Consider the following 17,544-nt stretch of genomic DNA (forward strand, 5'->3'; position numbering starts at 1 on the left):
AGTGGTGAGAGGCATCGAGGTGTTGGGCTTACACTCGTCACCTCATTTCCCTCATGATGGTCACCTCCACGAGTCTTTCTACGTATATGTTGATGCCTGAGACATGTATGATAAAATTCAACAAAAATATCGATTACCAGCAATACTGTCTAACAAATCAAAGAATCAGATACTCCTGCTACATAAAAAAATAAGATTTTTAAGAACTAAAAAAAAAAAAAAAAAAAAAAAGAGAATATAACGCGTGCAGGCAGCAGGGCAGCCCGCAGATCCCAGCACGGGGCAGTGAACTGCACCCGGCCGAGACCTGGCCGCGGCCCCGAGCCTGCTGCCTGCACCCAGTACTGCAGAAGGAAGGGACCATTACCTTTTGAATTCGCTATGGAGGTAAAGGGAGTAAGGCGGGCAGGAGGAAGGAAAAAGATACAGTTAATTAGTGACACTGGTTCCTTCTGGCGGCGCTGGCTGCCTGAGTTTATGCCGCGCCACAGCGCTGCGCAGGGAGGGTCGCGCCGCCACTGCAGCCACAGCAAAATGCATCACATGGCAAGGCATTTCTTAAGTGTTATTTATACATTAATCTTTTGTAGGGGCCGGGGCAGCTCAGTGGCGGAGGGTTGGACTGTCAGCCAAAAGGACAGCAGTTCGAATCTCTTCCGAGGTAGTGGTGGTGTAGTTAGTTATGCTTGAGCCAGAGATATGAGGCTCGTTACATTATTGGACTGGCAGGTTTTCAGGGCAAATAATTGTCCTCCACCCGTGAGGCGTGGCCTCATTAAGGGAAAAAATAATGTTTAAAGAATAAAACTTAAGACATCTGATTTAAGGTTGCTCAGGCAAAGGACAATATAAAGCTTAATTTTTGTTTGCTCTACAATACCACAAGCTATCATGACTCTACGAGTGCCATTATATACTACTGGCTATTACGTCAAATGACCTACATAGAGGCGGGTTGACATAGTTGAACATCATACTTAGTGACCATTTATTATATATACAATGCAGCTTCACAAGTTATGATGGTCAATCGATGGATGTCCTTTGAAAATAGCAAACTAGAAAAAACTTTTAATATTTCTAAAGAACGCTACACGGACGAGGATGACAGGTAGTAGTGGGGGGGAATCTAGAGCTGCCTTGTGTAGGCCATTCGGCCTCTTGCAGTCTCCCTATGTTCTTATGTTCTTATGTTCACTTTGAGAAGTGCATCGTGGTGTGCCCCGCGGCGCTGTGACCAACTGTCTGACCCTTCCCGCGCAGCGCTACGTCTGCACTGTGGCCGCGGCTCGGTTCAGGTTTTTAAAAAGTATTTTCCTACTTATATGACAGCATTATGTATGTTGCATGACACTTAACGTTAAGGGTTTAACTAACCTATCATGCCTTTACAGCACACTGGAGAACAAATATCTCTCAACTTATCATGAGTGAGCAAAATTCAGGGGCGTGAATGCCTGAGCCACTGGTGCCAAATGAGACCCGCCACGAGACGCTCAACATCCCGGCGGTACTACCATGCCTCAGAAATTAATGTTCTTGTCATTATAGATATATTTATACAGTTAAGAAAAAAGGCTCCAATGTTCTAATAGTTACATTAGTTAGTCTAGTGATCTATTAGAGTGGTGAGGCATGCAGGACTACTTATCACAGTGGCGCCACAGGCACCGCGAGCCTGCCTGGTGGTGCCGGCACGACCAGGCGGACGGGACGTCCGCCTCACCCGCCGCGAGTCATAACGGAATGATGAGGAAGGAAAGCGAAAACAAAGATCAACCTCGGCATGCCACAGCACGGCGAAAAGATCCATGCTACATCATTGACGTTATGCATTAAATAGGCTCTGACGCCTGCCCCTCAATCCCTTACGACTCGCGGGCCTAGCGAGCAGCGGGTGAGAAAAGTGATCCCAACGACCACCAGGACAAGACTAGTCGCTGCCGTGACGTCACGCTGCTGAGGCGGTGTGTTTACCTTTTCAGACTGCTGGTGTGCCGCGGGGGGAGAGAGAGATGGGAAGCGGTAAGCGCGAGGCTCAAACACTGTGCTCTGCCCTTGTTCATAAATTATATGGTCATGATACACTCTTCCTAGGGGATGACCAGTACTGTATATGGACCTACCCAGCTCTGTGTGTGTGTGTGTGTGTGTGTGTGTGTGTGTGTGTGTGTGTGTGTGTGTGTGTGTGTGTGTGTGTGTGTGTGTGTGTGTGTGTGTGTGTGTGTGTGTGTGTGTGTGTGTGTGTGTGTGTGTGTGTGTGTGTGTGTGCGCGCGCGCGCGCGCGCACACTATTGGGTCCAAAGTGCCAGGTGTGGAACTAGTATAATTTCATCCCAAAACAAAAGAGAGCAGTGTCACAATACAATATTTAGAAATGTAATAATCTGCACGGAAGAATCTGATGTTGTGAGTCTGCCATTAGCAACAAACACACACACATATGTGGCATAAATAAAGAGAGTTGCAGTCTGGTGGCGGTGGAAGTGTGAGGTGTGGCTGTGCTCGGCCGACGCGGGGCTCCGGGCAACACGCCGCCGCCGCCGGCCTGCGGGACTGTGTCTGGAGAAGCTTTAGTTGGGAAGGGAAGAATGGCTTGTTAAAACGAAGAGTAGAACTCCGTGGCTGTTTTTTAAAAAAGGAGTTTTGAAAATCTATTAGATGTGAACGAGAATTTGAAATGGCGTGTTCGGCCATCTGTTGTAATAAGTAAAATATCTTAATTAATGTTGCAAAAACTTTCGACTATCAGATAGATGCAAGACATTTTGCGATTTTTTTTGAGAATTGTAAAGATTTTAAGCTTCGGAAAGAGAAAAATTTATGAACAAGAGGCCAGGCATCACCGGTGCGGACAAAGGTGATGTGGCTACAGGGCGTGGGTGGAGCTATAGTCTACGTGTGGTAATACCAGTACAGCTAACACACGCCTACACGGCGCCACAGCCTCGGCTGCTCACGCCACCACGGACTACTTGGGAAATTCAGGGATTTCATGTGTGGGTGTGTGTGTGTGTGTGTGTGTGTGTGTGTGTGTGTGTGTGTGTGTGTGTGTGTGTGTGTGTGTGTGTGTGTGTGTGTGTGTGTGCGCGCGAACACACACACACACACACACACACACACACACACCTTTATTCCAGTAAGTGTCCACCTGGGGCGGTGTGGCCTCGCGTGAGCAGCGGAGGCAGCGGCCCAGCCTAGCCTAGGTTACTAACTTTTAGTCAAGTCTGTTCAAAGGCGAGCGTAGGAAGAGCAACTTGTGCCTTGGAGCCAAAGTAAGTGACGACTGTTTGATGCACAGGAACTGGAAATTGCGTGACACTGAGGACGAGGACGACTGAGAGAGGACAGGCTGCATCGTCCTATTTTCTGCTGTGGAAGCGGAGATTCGAAGCGGCGCGAGTATTATTACTGCAATTAGAGAAAGTAAGGCTCTCCCATTACTTCAGCAACAAGTCTCTTGTTAGAAGTAAGCTCCCTATAATTACCCGCTACTAGCCGCTCGTTAGTGCTTTACAAGTTAAAAGAGAAAGGTAAAATACTAAATTCTTTGGTTAATTGTCTGTGGCTTCGAGCTCTTGCCCCGGCCGCTGGGCCTGGTGGCTGGGAGGGACGTGACCGCAACAAGTAAGCCCCTCATCGTGCTTATTTTGCAATATTTTGTGGCTACCAAGACCCCGGTAACCTCCATGTCGCTCATGCTCTTGTCATTATTGGCTTCTTCCATCGACATTACTAGAAGACTTGTGTTTATATTTTGTGAATTACGACACGAGCTGCAAAATGAGCTATAAAAATGTTGGGTTTAATCAACCAGATCGGATTGCATCTCACTCAGTAAGATTCACAACCCTTTGAACAGACTTGTGTAGTCATCCTGTTTATCATAAATCAAGGAAAACTGCGACCATGAAATGAATATGTATACACAAATATGTGTATCAGTCTAAATATACACACATTAACATATCTATAAGGATTTTATATACACACATACATGCGTATATCTAGTTTATGTACACATATACTCTTATACACATGTGAAGATCTACATATGTACATACATAATTATACATTTAAAGGCAACATTATACTTTTACACGCAGACTGAATTCCCCATACACAGGCTTCAGCTAGGAGAGTAGAGCCCAGGGGTGTGCCGCCGGGGGGAGGGCACGACGGCCCCCTACGGCCCGCCACTCGTGATGCCCAGGAGGTCTCGACTCTGCTACAGGAAGCCTCACCAGCCTGTCCCCATGTCTTGTCTCACTCTGCCTCACGCATTCAACCACCGGCCACACCCACACGTTCCCTTAGAGATCCACCTCGAGAACGCTGGAAAACCCTCACCAGAGCGCCAGTGCCACAACAGATACACTCCCACTCACCACCACTCGCCACGACGTCTGTGCATCACCTCCCCGCCTTGCACGCTGCCCTAACACTCTGCCAGTAGCCACCCTCCCTTCCTCACATCCACACCCTCCTGTAGACACACCCACAACACCATCACCCCACCAAGGGCACTGCAGCGGCCGCCACCCTATGCAGCAGACGGGGCACCAACACCACTTGTCATCCTGCTGGAAAAATGCCCACAATTAGCCCTCCCCGATGTGTCCCCCTCCCCCTCCGCCCTGCCCGACCGTACCTGTGTTTGTTGAGCTGGTACTGGGGCCGCTTCATGATGAGGAGGCGCGGCAGTATGTGGATGAAGACCCTCCTTACCCAGGGCGCCATTTTATGTGTTTGGGGCGACCGGAAGTGAACGTTGAGCACCAGAACCGTCACACATATACTGCGGGACGGGACGGGGCGGGGGTTGAGAGAGAAGAAAGTTTGTGAGTGTGTATCCGGCATAAGAAAAACAAACAGCAACAATGACTATCTTACTGGGACTAAATTAGATCACTGTATTTTTTGGATCTTCTGTATTCTTGTTGGGAGCAGCGTTTTTTTTTCTTCCTATTCCCTTTACCTTAAGAAATACTGGCTATAGATGCAATACTTAAGCTTAGATGGACAGATTGATAATCATGAAGCAAGTGAGTACATGGTGCAATTAGATCAACCTTTTTCTTTAGGAGTCTTCTGTATTCTTTTTGAGAGTATCGTGATTTTTTGGCCTATCCCCTTTGCCCTAAGAAATACTAACTGTAGATGCGATATTTAAGCTTAGGTATACCACTCCACCACTCCTCTTTACTCTTTTATATAGAAGCAGTGATTAGCAGGCTTTTTTTCATTGTCTTCTTTTTTTTTTGGGGCCTTGAGCTGTTTCCTTTGCTGTAAAAAAAAAAGAAAAAAAAGATACGGTCTGATAATTACGAAGCAAATGAGAAACTTAAAACTGCTGGTCGTCATCAAACGTGTCCCGTCCTCGCGAAAGCAGTAACAAGCCTTGGTAAATATTTGAAGTAACGAAGCTAAAACAAAGCCGAGGGAAAGTATAGTAGGCTCGTTAACGTCTCCAACGACGAGTCAACGTTGCCGGTGAACAAATGGCTCCATAAATATCACGAGAGGACGTAAATGACTTTCATGGCGGGGACGTTACATTCCTTACTACAATAAAACGGTGGGATCGGCGCATGACAACCCACAACTCTTCCAGATGGTTGAGAAACACTCGAATACGCCCACACACACAATAAGCAAGCACGCACGCACTCACTGTTGTTCTTCATTCTCTCTCTCTCTCTCTCTCTCTCTCTCTCAATATACAACAGCTTCACGGACGGTAAATTCCCAAAACCACCACCAACACTGCTAACACAACCACCTCCTCCTCCTCCTCCTCCTCCTCCTCCTGTATCTCCAAAATCAATCTTCATTTCTATGTATACAATGAACAAGCACACAACGCCACCCTCCAGGCTCGTCTCACGCCCACGTGCATATCGAAACTGTCGCTCAATTCCACCGCAACAGAGGCTCACACACACACACACACACACATACACACACACACACACACACACGCCCCCGCACCCTCACCCACCCAACACCTTGATGTCTCCCCGCAACCACAACCGCTGCCCTTCCATCCCCTGCTGTAGGTTTTCCGCGTCTCGCCCAACAATGCAGCTCAATAGACTTCATCACACGTCTCGGCAAGTATTGGCGTGCGGGAATACCATTTTCACCTTCAGAACGAGGTGACGACACAGACAAGGGCAAGAAAAACGGGTGCTGGAGGAGATTCGAAGAGCTGGGGGTGATGGTGATAGTGGTGGTGGTGATGGTGGTGGCGGGTTCGTATGCAGATGCTAGGAAAAGAGAGGGTAGAGGGTGGGAGATGGTGGTGGAAGGAGGTGGAGGAGCGGGGAGGATAGCGGAAGAGGCTCAGTCCTTGGAGGGTGGCTGAGAGGGAGCCTTACTCTCTAATGGATATTTATGGAACAGCACACTGCTAACCCGGAAGCAAGGCAGGGGAGAGAGAGAGAGAGAGAGAGAGAGAGAGAGAGAGAGAGAGAGAGAGAGAGAGAGAGAGAGAGAGAGAGAGAGAGAGAGAGAGAGAGAGAGAGAGAGAGAGAGAGAGAGAGAGAGAGAGAGAGAGAGAGAGAGAGAGAGAGAGAGAGAGAGAGAGAGAGAGAGAGAGAGAGAGAGAGAGAGAGAGAGAGAGAGAGAGAGAGAGAGAGAGAGAGAGAGAGAGAGAGAGAGAGAGAGAGAGAGAGAGAGAGAGAGAGAGAGAGAGAGAGAGAGAGAGAGAGAGAGAGAGAGAGAGAGAGAGAGAGAGAGAGAGAGAGAGAGAGAGAGAGAGAGAGAGAGAGAGAGAGAGAGAGAGAGAGAGAGAGAGAGAGAGAGAGAGAGAGAGAGAGAGAGAGAGAGAGAGAGAGAGAGAGAGAGAGAGAGAGAGAGAGAGAGAGAGAGAGAGAGAGAGAGAGAGAGAGAGAGAGAGAGAGAGAGAGAGAGAGAGAGAGAGAGAGAGAGAGAGAGAGAGAGAGAGAGAGAGAGAGAGAGAGAGAGAGAGAGAGAGAGAGAGAGAGAGAGAGAGAGAGAGAGAGAGAGAGAGAGAGAGAGAGAGAGAGAGAGAGAGAGAGAGAGAGAGAGAGAGCGCACAATGACCACCACAGAGAACATCAAACACGACCCACATGTGAGAGGAAGGGTCAGGCAGGCGACTGGTTCCAATTTTCTTAACTTTCCTCATCTCCCATTTGCCCCTTCCATCACTGCATCCACCTCGGGGCGACAGGGGAGGAGGAGGAGGAGGAGGAGGATGGGGAGGAGAAGCTTTGTGAGGCTCATGATTGGGTTAGGTTCGTCCATCCTTGGCGACTCGGCGGCTAAAATCTCGGCTGATCAGTGAACAAGATTAAGCTGCCAAAGTGCACGGACAAAGCCTCCCCGCTGAGCATGGGGATCGCTGGGGAAGGTGGGGGGTAATGAGAGGACCCTGGGGAAGCTAGTGCCACCATTCCCCTCCTTCACCCCACTCCAGCACCATTATTAAGGACAAGAGCAAACCCAAAGCAACCCTCCCCATGCCATTAGTGTAAATTTGGGGGTTAGTGTGCCCTTCCTCATACTTCTACGTCCCCAACAAGACAAATAGGACGCCTGACGATAAAGGAGCAAACTAACTCAACAAACGTCTTTAAAAGCAACTAAATACATAAGAATACAAGAGATAAAAAGCTTGACGATCACCCCGTTTTCCGTTAAATGAATGTTCGTTACACACGTTTAACACTACATATGCTGTCACCACAATCATTATCACCATCATCTTCACCATCATCATCGTCTTCCTCTTCCTCCTCCTCCTCCTCCTCATCGTATTAATCATCATATTTCATTTTCTTTCAGTTGCCAGCATGAATCGTTACACTGACGTTAAATAGTTAGGCTTAATTTAGCGTCTGATTTGAATACACACATTATAACTTGAGGAAAAAAAATGCTCTATAATATTTTCGTTACTTCAGGTTTACAACGAAAAAAATAATAGTAATAAGGCAGCACAAACGGCTCCCACAATAATCTGCTCGTGATTTACACAAAGCCGATCCCTGCGGCTGAAAGAACTAAAAAATATAATTAATGTTTATTGATCTTGAATCTATTAGGAGTTTTTTTTTTCGGTGGTTCTTTGCTGATGGCGGCGGTGGTGGTGATGGTGGTGATGTTGATGGCGGTGGTAGAGGTGATGATACTACTAATGATGATGATGATGACGAAGATGATGGTGATGAAGATTTTGCTGTTGTTCTTGCTGTTGCTGCTGCTTCTGATGTTGCTGCGCTTGGTAATATTCAGTCCATCTTGTATTATTTTCTTTATCCGCACAAAGGAACACGTGCCGGGTTTACTACAAGCTGTATTGAACGACGGTTTCCCGACGGCCCAGACGGAGTATTTCCAGCGTCAGGCGACAAATATATAATGTTTTCAGTAAAATTATAAAACGCAGTATTGTTTTGGTGTTATCAGATGTGAAAACCGGCTCTCGTATCCTTCCATCAGCACAAAAGTGTATTTTTTTCATGCCAGATTTTCAAGGCTCGCCAAAACCTGAAATACCTGAATGCCAAACCTTATGATAATATATTTTCGGGAACGAAAAAACGAACAGCAAACAAATTGTATAGTCCCGAATTCCAATTACGATGTATGTGGGTCAATGTTCATCACTTTTACAATAAAGTTAACGTAATACCGCCCGAGGAGCACACTGGGCCTCCACAATTATTTAAAAATATTTTTCTCTTGTTTTATGAACAAATATTAATTAAGCTTTTGCTGCTTTTACGGGGATGATAAAAATGAATAGGCAAATACACATTTAGCAGCGGCTGAGTAAGTGGCAGCAATGCGAAGTGTACAGCCAAGAGCAATGAGATGAATACTTTACACAGAGACCTTCCCTTCCCTCTCCAACAACCACCTCTCTGTGGCCCCCCCCCCCCCCCCAAGGCCCCACTGCGGCTCACCTGATTGAGACGAGGATCATGGCGAATATGAGGTACTTGCCGAGCAGAGGCACCACGAGGGAGGTGGGCGGGATGATTTCCACCACCAGCAGGAAGAACACGTGGAGAGAGATGAGGATGGAGATGCTCAGAGTTACCTGCGGGAGAGGACAGGTGTGAGGGGCTGCGGAGGGGGGGGGGGGGGGGGGGCTGGCCCTGGATCCCCGGGCACAGTGACCCACATGTGAGGCTCCTGCGGCTCGTGGGGCGGCTGGTGCTTCTGTACACACACACACACACACACACACACACACACACACACACACACACACACACACACACCCTCTCTACGAAATGTAATGTTTGTGGAAAATGCCATCATATTATCAGCCTAAATATCATGTGTTGTGTTAAATTATGAATGAACAACAAAACTTCTTTCTTAAAACTCTCTCTCTCTCTCTCTCTCTCTCTCTCTCTCTCTCTCTCTCTCTCTCTCCACACATACATACATACATACATACATACATACATGCACTCACACAGTTGAATGAAACAAAAGGCCTTGACGAGGTGAACATTTCGATTCAGCACCAGTGGCAACGTTTTTCGTTTTTGTTCGCGATAACTACCAAGTGGCATCCCAAACTCGGCTCTTACGTGATCAGTTTTATTAGAAAACTTTAATTAGGTCCACCAGAGGTCTTTTCTCGGGCGCGGAGGCGGAGCACACTTGGTTTATCACGCGACTCTTCACGGAGATGGAATCGATTTCGTCCCCTCGACCTACTTTTCCTTTTCTTATTTTTTTTACACATCCTCCCAAATGCGGGTCTCCATGGTGTCTGCTGCTCCCTGTGCCAGCTCTCGTCCCCGTCCGCCTCAGCTCGGCCCTCCTTCGCCGGGTTTCGTAGCCCTTCCATGTTTTCACTTTAATGGATGCTAAGATCTTGATAGTTTACACTGCTCCCATCGTCTAAGATAAATATGTATGTATCTATGTAGCTCTATCAATCGATTAGTCTATATATTTGTCTAACTATCTATCTATACCTTTATCTAGCCATCTATCTATGAATTGATCTATTACATTTAAGGTTTCATAGGAGGGGCTATTTTTTATTTTTAAAGTTGTGGCCATAATTCGTCTGCAGCGTAAAAGTAAAACGATAACTAAACAATATCCTTTCGGACAACATTTTAGAACTCAAATTTCATCCACCCTATTTTACCGTCCACTATATCGTTCTTTTAAAATCCTTCGCAATACGTTCCATTTTATGACAAAGTTTCTCTACTTGTTCCGTTAATCTCCAGGCTTGAGACACATAACACAAGGCGAGAGGAGGGAGGGACTCACTGACCATCGGAGGGGACAGAGGGGTGAAGGACTTGGAGTACAATGCTGGGAAGGGGGCGTGAGAAGAAGTGAGAGGAAGGGGTGTGGGAGAGGATTAGTTTGGGAGAGGGCAGGGACTTGTGTACAATGCTGGGAAAGGGCGTGAGAGGAAGAAAAGGAAGAGGTGTGGGAGGGGATTAGTTTGGGAGACAGAAGGGACTTGGAGTACAATGCTGGGAAGGGGGCGTGAGAGAAGGTGATAGAAGGGGGAGGGGAGGGGATTATGGAGAGGGCAGGGACTGGAGTGCACTGCTGGGAAGGGGGCGTGAGCGAAGGTGCCAGACGGGGGAGGGGAGGGGATTATGGAGAGGGCAGGGACTGGAGTGCAATGCTGGGAAGGGGCGTGAGCGAAGGTGATAGAAGGGGAGGGAGGGATTATGGAGGGCAGGGACTGGAGTGCAATGCTGGGAAGGGGGCGTGAGCGAAGGTGATAGAAGGGGGAGGGGAGGGGATTATGGAGAGGGCAGGGACTGGAGTGCAATGCTGGGAAGGGGTCGTGAGCGAAGGTGATAGAAGGGGGAGGGGAGGGGATTATGGAGAGGGCAGGGACTGGAGTGCAATGCTGGGAAGGGGGCGTGAGAGGTGAAGGAAGGTGTGTGTGTGTGTGTGTGTGTGTGTGTGTGTGTGTGTGTGTGTGTGTGTGTGTGTGTGAGGGGATTAAGAAGAGGGATAGGGATCTGTAACTAGGAGGTATCACATTTCCCCTCGTTGCCCTTCCCCTCTGTTCCCTCCCGTTCCCTTCCTGCCATTCACAGTCAGCCTCAACGTTCTCCCCTCTGTCGCTTATCAAATGTCCCTAAAAATATTCAAATGGGCCACATCCAACGAATTTACTTTGCAACTAACTTTCCACTCGCCTATTATGCTTAACACAAAATAAACATATAGGTACACAACTTTTTAAGAGCCGTGATATCGATTTGTAGAAAAGAATCTGCATTTTCTGACGCGTTACCAACCCCAACATCTTTCTTGACGGTTCTGAACAATGAAGAAGAAGAGATTCCATTGTTTTGCATTAAGCTGACGTGGCGCGGATCGGGAGATAAGTTGCAGAGGGATTCGTGTTCCTGCGACGCTTGGTTGGCACTGCTGAGAGGGGCTTCGAGGAGGCGGCCCGACGAGGAGTGTTGAGGGCAAAGGTGTGGAGACAATGGTGGAGTCTCTGCTGGGGGGGGGAAAGAAGATATATATATATATATCTATATATATATATATATATATATATATATATATATATATATATATATATATATATATATAGAATATATATATATATATATATATATATATATATATATATATATATATATATATATATATATATATATATATATATATATATATATATATATATATATATATATATATATATATATATATATATATATATATATATATATATATATATATATATCTATATATATATATATATATATATATATATATATATATATATAGAGAGAGAGAGAGAGAGAGAGAGAGAGAGAGAGAGAGAGAGAGAGAGAGAGAGAGAGAGAGAGAGAGAGAGAGAGAGAGAGAGAGAGAGAGAGAGAGAGAGAGAGAGAGAGAGAGAGAGAGAGAGAGAGAGAGAGAGAGAGAGAGAGAGAGAGAGAGAGAGAGAGAGAGAGAGAGAGAGAGAGAGAGAGAGAGAGAGAGAGAGAGAGAGAGAGAGAAAGAAAAAGAAAGAAAGAGTTAGAAGAAGAAGAAAAAGATAAAAAAGAAAGAAAGAAGAAGGAGAGCACAGACCAAGAAAAAAAATACAAAACCAAAACGAACACAAACAAACTGAATAGTCCTCCTGGCTGGCAACACAGAGAGACCAACACTCCTCCTTCGGCCAATCCCTTAACTCACCTTCTCGCCTGAGTCTGACGGCAGGTAGAAGGTGAGGACGGTGAGGAAGGAGATGCCCATGCAGGGGATGATGAGGTTGACGGTGTAGAAGAGCGTCTTCCTCCTCATGGTGATGTTGAAGGTGATGTCCAGGTAAGGCTCGTCACAACACGTGTAGAACTTCTCGTGCCTGTGGGGGGAAAAGGCATTGGGTGAGAGGGGCGTTGGCGGCTGACGGTGAGTACAAGTAAATACAAGTATGTGGTGTGGGTGTGGAAAGGCGTTGGGTGAGAGGGGCGTTGGTGGCTGACGGGTGAGTTCAAGTAAATACAAGTAGGTGGTGTGGGTGTGAAAAGGGGATGGATGTGAGGGGCGTTGGTGGCTGACGGGTGACTCCAAGTAAATTCCGAAGGCGAGTGGGAGATATGGGCGTGGACTTGCGGGGAAGGGGCTGACTGAGAGGGCTTGAGAGTGAGGGGAGTGTGAGTATCATGGGAGTGAAGTGGGAAGGTAAACGGCGGCGAGGGGAAGGGAACGCTGAGTGGGCAGTGCATCAGACTCTGGCCAAGGAGAATGAGGTTTAACATGGAGGAGGTGAGCGGGCGGGAGGTGCATTGCTGGAGGGGTCGCAAGGAAAGGACAAACCAGGTGAGATGAAGAGGCGAGAAGAGAGACAAATAGAGAGGTGAGGAAAGTGAAGGACGGAGTTTGGGTTTAATGTGGAAGGTAGAGAGTAAAGTAGGTGAGAGGCGCATTGATGGAAGGGTCACAAGGAAAGTACAAACCAGGTGAGATGAAAAGATGAGAAGAGAGACAAGTATAGAGGTGAGGAAAGTGAAGGACGGAGTTTGGGTTTAATGTGGAAGGTAAGGAGTAGTTAGGAAAAGCAGGTGAGAGGTTGGAAGGCGAGGGAACGAGTTGGTGGCGAAACATAAAGGGAGAGGCTGCAAGGATGGATTGATGGATGGATGGATGGGGTGAGTTAGGGAGGGAGGGACGCACGGATGGACATATTTTGCATACCATAAAACACCTCCACTATAAGAGCAATAACTCACACCGCTGGAGAATTTCCGCCATGACTCGTGTTACGCCGAATAATAAAGCTGACCAGTAAATAAAAATAAACAAACGAATGAATATATAAACCAACAAATATTAGTAGAGCCATGAAAAAAAATGACGAAAATCTGTGTTCCTAATAATTGGTGAAGTGTTTTTGCTTCCCTCGGGCCCTGAAGTTGTTGTTTTTGTTATTTTGATGTTGTTGTTGGGGGTCTGTGACGGCCTAGACCTTACTCGCCCTGGTGTTATTGGCCCTTAAGACATTGAAGCAGAGAAAGGGAGGAAGGGAGGAGGCGTTCACGAGCTCTACTGTAAAGAAAAAAGAAGCTCCCTCGAATCCCCCTCACACTCCCAACCAGCCCCGTTCCATTTTCCCCCCTCCCCCCGCCATCCCCGTCCCATCCTCATCCCCCTGTACCATCCCCGTCCCATCCTTCCGCCTTCCCCCGCCATCCTCGTCCCATCCTCCCCCCTCCCCCCGCCATCCCCGTCCCATCCTCATTCTCCCTCGCCATCCCCGTCCCATTCTCACCCCTCCCCCCGCCATCCCCGTCCCATCATCTTCTCTCCTCCACCCCCGCCCTATCCTCATCCCTCTTTCTCCTTGACCTTCCGACACATCCCACATCAGACGAGTTCAAGACCCGCGTGATCCTGACCCACCCACCCTCAGCGACATCGAACGTACAACACAGACCGAATAGGAATGACAGATAAAAAGGCCCAAGAGACCCGAGGCAGCCGCGAGGTGTGTGGACGCGTTCATCCCGACCCCCAAATGCCCCTCCGCCACCCTCCGCCCCCGCCCGAGATAAACCGACGACTGTGTGCCTCAAAACTGGTCTGCGAGCGGCGCCGAACTCCCATAAACCGCCGGCAATGTGCAACAAACTTCGCTGAATGCCGAGGAAACTGCTGCTCCTCCTGCGGCCGCGGGGTGAAGGCCGGGAGGGGGAGGGCGAGGGGAGAGGAAAGTTTTCAAGGTATACCTCTACTGTCCGTATTAGTATTGCGTTGTGTGTCCAGGCAAGGCGTCACCCCCACGTCATGCCACAGTGCTCTACGCCACATCACATCACGTCACGCTGCTTAGCTCCACACTACACCATATGACACCAGAGCACACCACAACACACCATATTATATCAAATCCTAGCACACCACAGCACACCATATCAAACTAAACCCCACTCCAGCATACCATATACCCAAACCATCACCAGCACACCACATCATACCACACCTCACCCTACCACACCATATCATACCACACCCCCCCACACCAAACCACACTACACCATATTATACCACAACGCAACACAATGCCACATCCTTCCACACCAGATCAAGTCCCATCACACTAGGTCACGCCACATCACAACCCTCCCCCTCACACGCACACACACACGCACACACAAATTGTTGCCGGAGGGGTGAAGAAGAAACGAGGAGGAAGATTGGAAAGGTGAGACAATTGGCACCTGGCGCACCGGACGCGTGATTACTGACTCCTCCTCCCTCACCTAGGCCTGACCCTCCTCCCCCCTGGCCCCCTTCTCTCTCTCTCACTCTCACTCTCACTCTCACTCTCTCTCTCTCTCTCTCTCCAAAAATATCAACAATGTAGACACATAAAAACATTGCACAAACACTCTCTTCCCAAATGGCTAATCTGCGCCGTGCCTTCCTCGCAACGCAGAGACGAGAGTGCTTCGAGGACTTTTCCATTTCCAGAAGCACACCAGGTATATTCTCGTTGGTTTTCAGTTTCGGGACACTTGTATAAACTGAGGGTTAGAGAGAGAGAGTTGAGTCGCGTGGAGAGGAGGGGGTGGAGAGGAGCAGAGAAAGAAGTATTCCGGCCTGATAGAGAAGGGGAGAGGGGAAGTTTAGTTGAGGGCCGGGAAGATGAGGACCATGAAGAAAAGGGAGGAAGGGATTAAAATAGTGAGAGAGGGAGAGAGCCTGGGTGGTGATGGGCTGGGAGAGCTGGGTCGGTAAGCACGTGAGGTTGTATGGTGAAGAGTGGGTGGTGGTACGTGGTCTTGGGGGAGGTAAGGGTGGTGAATTTGGGGACATTAAGACGTTTTTTGGGGTGTATTTAGGTTGGTGAAAAACGTGAATGAGGACGACTAGGCGTGAAAAATAAAGACAGGAGACAAGGAGCGATGATTGGATACTTCTAGCGTGAGGTTCATTGTCCGAATTAGAACAAAAGAAATACACTTTTTTTCTCTTTCTATAATTCACTCAATCTATCTATCTATCTATCTATCTATCTATTGCCGACGAGAGAGAGAGAGAGAGAGAGAGAGAGAGAGAGAGAGAGAGAGAGAGAGAGAGAGAGAGAGAGAGAGAGAGAGAGAGAGAGAGAGAGAGAGAGAGAGAGAGAGAGAGAGAGAGAGAGAGAGAGAGAGAGAGAGAGAGAGAGAGAGAGAGAGAGAGAGAGAGAGAGAGAGAGAGAGAGAGAGAGAGAGAGAGAGAGAGAGAGAGAGAGAGAGAGAGAGAGAGAGAGAGAGAGACATAGATTTACATAGAAAATCAGACCCCACAGACCCCATGGTCCAGACTTGGTGGTCTGTCCTTAAACCTAAGTGATTTTACATTAATCAGAAGACTCCAAAACGTTGCATTTCTACTCTAGTTGATATTAAGTTGAAGGAAGTGACGGTCGAGCTTATTTTGAAGGAGTCAATCGTGTTACACTGGACCACTGACGGTGGAAGCTTATTCCATTCTCACTACAACGTTGGTGAAGAAAAATTTGGTGCAGTCTGAATTTACTTGTCTACATCTGAGTTTTACGCCATTGTTCCTCGTGCGCAAAGTGTCATCGATCATAAACAATGTTGATCTGTCTACATTCGTGAAACCATTAAGTATTTTAAAACATTCGATCAGTTTTCCTCGGAGGCGACGTTTCTCAAGAGAGAACATGTTAAGGGTAGAAAGCCTTTCTTCGTAGGATTTGTTGCGCAAGGAAGGGATCATTTTCGTTGCCCGACGCTGAACACCTTCTAATTTAGCAATATCCTTTGCATGGTGGGGAGACCAAACTGTACCACATATTCCAAGTGGGGTCTGACTAAACTGTTGTAGAGCAGGAGTATTACATCTTTATTCTTGAATACAAAGTTTCTTTTAATGAAGCCCAACATTCTGTTCGCTTTATTTGCTGCATCGATGCATTGCTGTGAGAATTTGAGGTTTGACGCGATTTTGACCCCCAAGTCTTTGACGCATTGAACGCTTTTGAGTTTAACGCCGCGCATTTCGTATTCGAACTTCTTATTCCTCGTTCCAACTTGAAGGACCTGGCACTTGTCTACGTTAAAGGGCATCTCCCATCTATCCGACCAAGTTGAAATTTTGTGCAAATCCTCTTGGAGGCTTTGCCTGTCTTCGTCAGTGAGAACCGAGTTGCCAATCTTTGTGTCGTCTGCAAATTTACTAATGCGGTTATTGAGTCCAACATCCACGTCGTTGATGTAAATAATGAAGAGCACTGGGCCAAGGACCGAGCCCTGAGGGACGCCACTAGTGACAGGCGCCCACTCTGAGTTAAATCCGTCAATCACTACTCTTTGTTGTCTGTTGCTCAACCAATTCGCGATCCATTGGTTTACTTGACCGTCAATACCTATTTGCTTTAATTTGTAAAGTAATTTATGATGCGGGACTTTATCAAACGCTTTCTGAAATCAAGATAGACTACGTCCAGTGATTTGGTTACGTCATAAACAGTGAAGAGGTCGTTATAAAAGGTTAATAGGTTTGATAGGCAGGATCTTTTGTTTCGGAAGCCATGTTGTGAGTCCCCAATCAATGAGTGGCTTTCAAGGTAATTCACAATTTTGTCTCTAATTATGCCTCAAGTAGCTTACCTACAACCGAAGTTAGACTAATGGGCCTGTAATTACCTGGTACTTTTTGTCTCCTTTCTTGAAAATCGGTGTCACGTTAGCCTTTTTCCAATCTGAAGGGACGATGCCTTGTCGCAAGGACATATTGAATACGGTTGTGAGGGAGGAGAGTATTTCGCTCTTTGTTTCTTTCAGCAGAGTTGGATATACTTTGTCAGGTCCAGGACTTTTATTTGTTTTAAGTGAATGGAGAGCTTTAAGGACTTCATCGGTTGTTATTTCAAAATTAGGCAATGCATGCTCGAGATTTACAATAGTACTGGTGTTGGTGGTAGCGAGAGGAAGACTGTTAGTATTAAACACCGAGGAAAAGTAATTGTTTAAGAGGTTTGCAATGTGTTGGCTGTCAGTCACTAGTGCACCGTCGCTGTTTGTTAAAGGTCCAATACCACTTTTGATCGCCTTT

At 47.2% G+C, this 17,544-nt stretch overlaps 1 protein-coding gene across 3 annotated transcripts in view; it reads right to left on the bottom strand.

Annotated features, from left to right (window-relative positions):
• The window catches only part of LOC127009372 (acetylcholine receptor subunit alpha-like), a 93,005-nt gene that overhangs the window by 7,053 nt on the left and 68,408 nt on the right, over nucleotides 1-17,544 (bottom strand). For all 3 annotated transcript variants that reach the window (XM_050882405.1, XM_050882413.1, XM_050882395.1), the window contains exons 5-7: nucleotides 12,172-12,340; nucleotides 8,937-9,073; nucleotides 4,652-4,798 (exon numbers count right to left, since the gene is read on the bottom strand). In XM_050882405.1, coding sequence (XP_050738362.1) covers nucleotides 4,652-4,798; nucleotides 8,937-9,073; nucleotides 12,172-12,340 — 453 coding nt within the window. The remainder of the gene's footprint in view (nucleotides 1-4,651; nucleotides 4,799-8,936; nucleotides 9,074-12,171; nucleotides 12,341-17,544) is intronic.

This window comes from Eriocheir sinensis, chromosome 4 (assembly GCF_024679095.1).
Source record: "Eriocheir sinensis breed Jianghai 21 chromosome 4, ASM2467909v1, whole genome shotgun sequence".
Lineage (NCBI taxonomy): Eukaryota > Metazoa > Arthropoda > Malacostraca > Decapoda > Varunidae > Eriocheir > Eriocheir sinensis.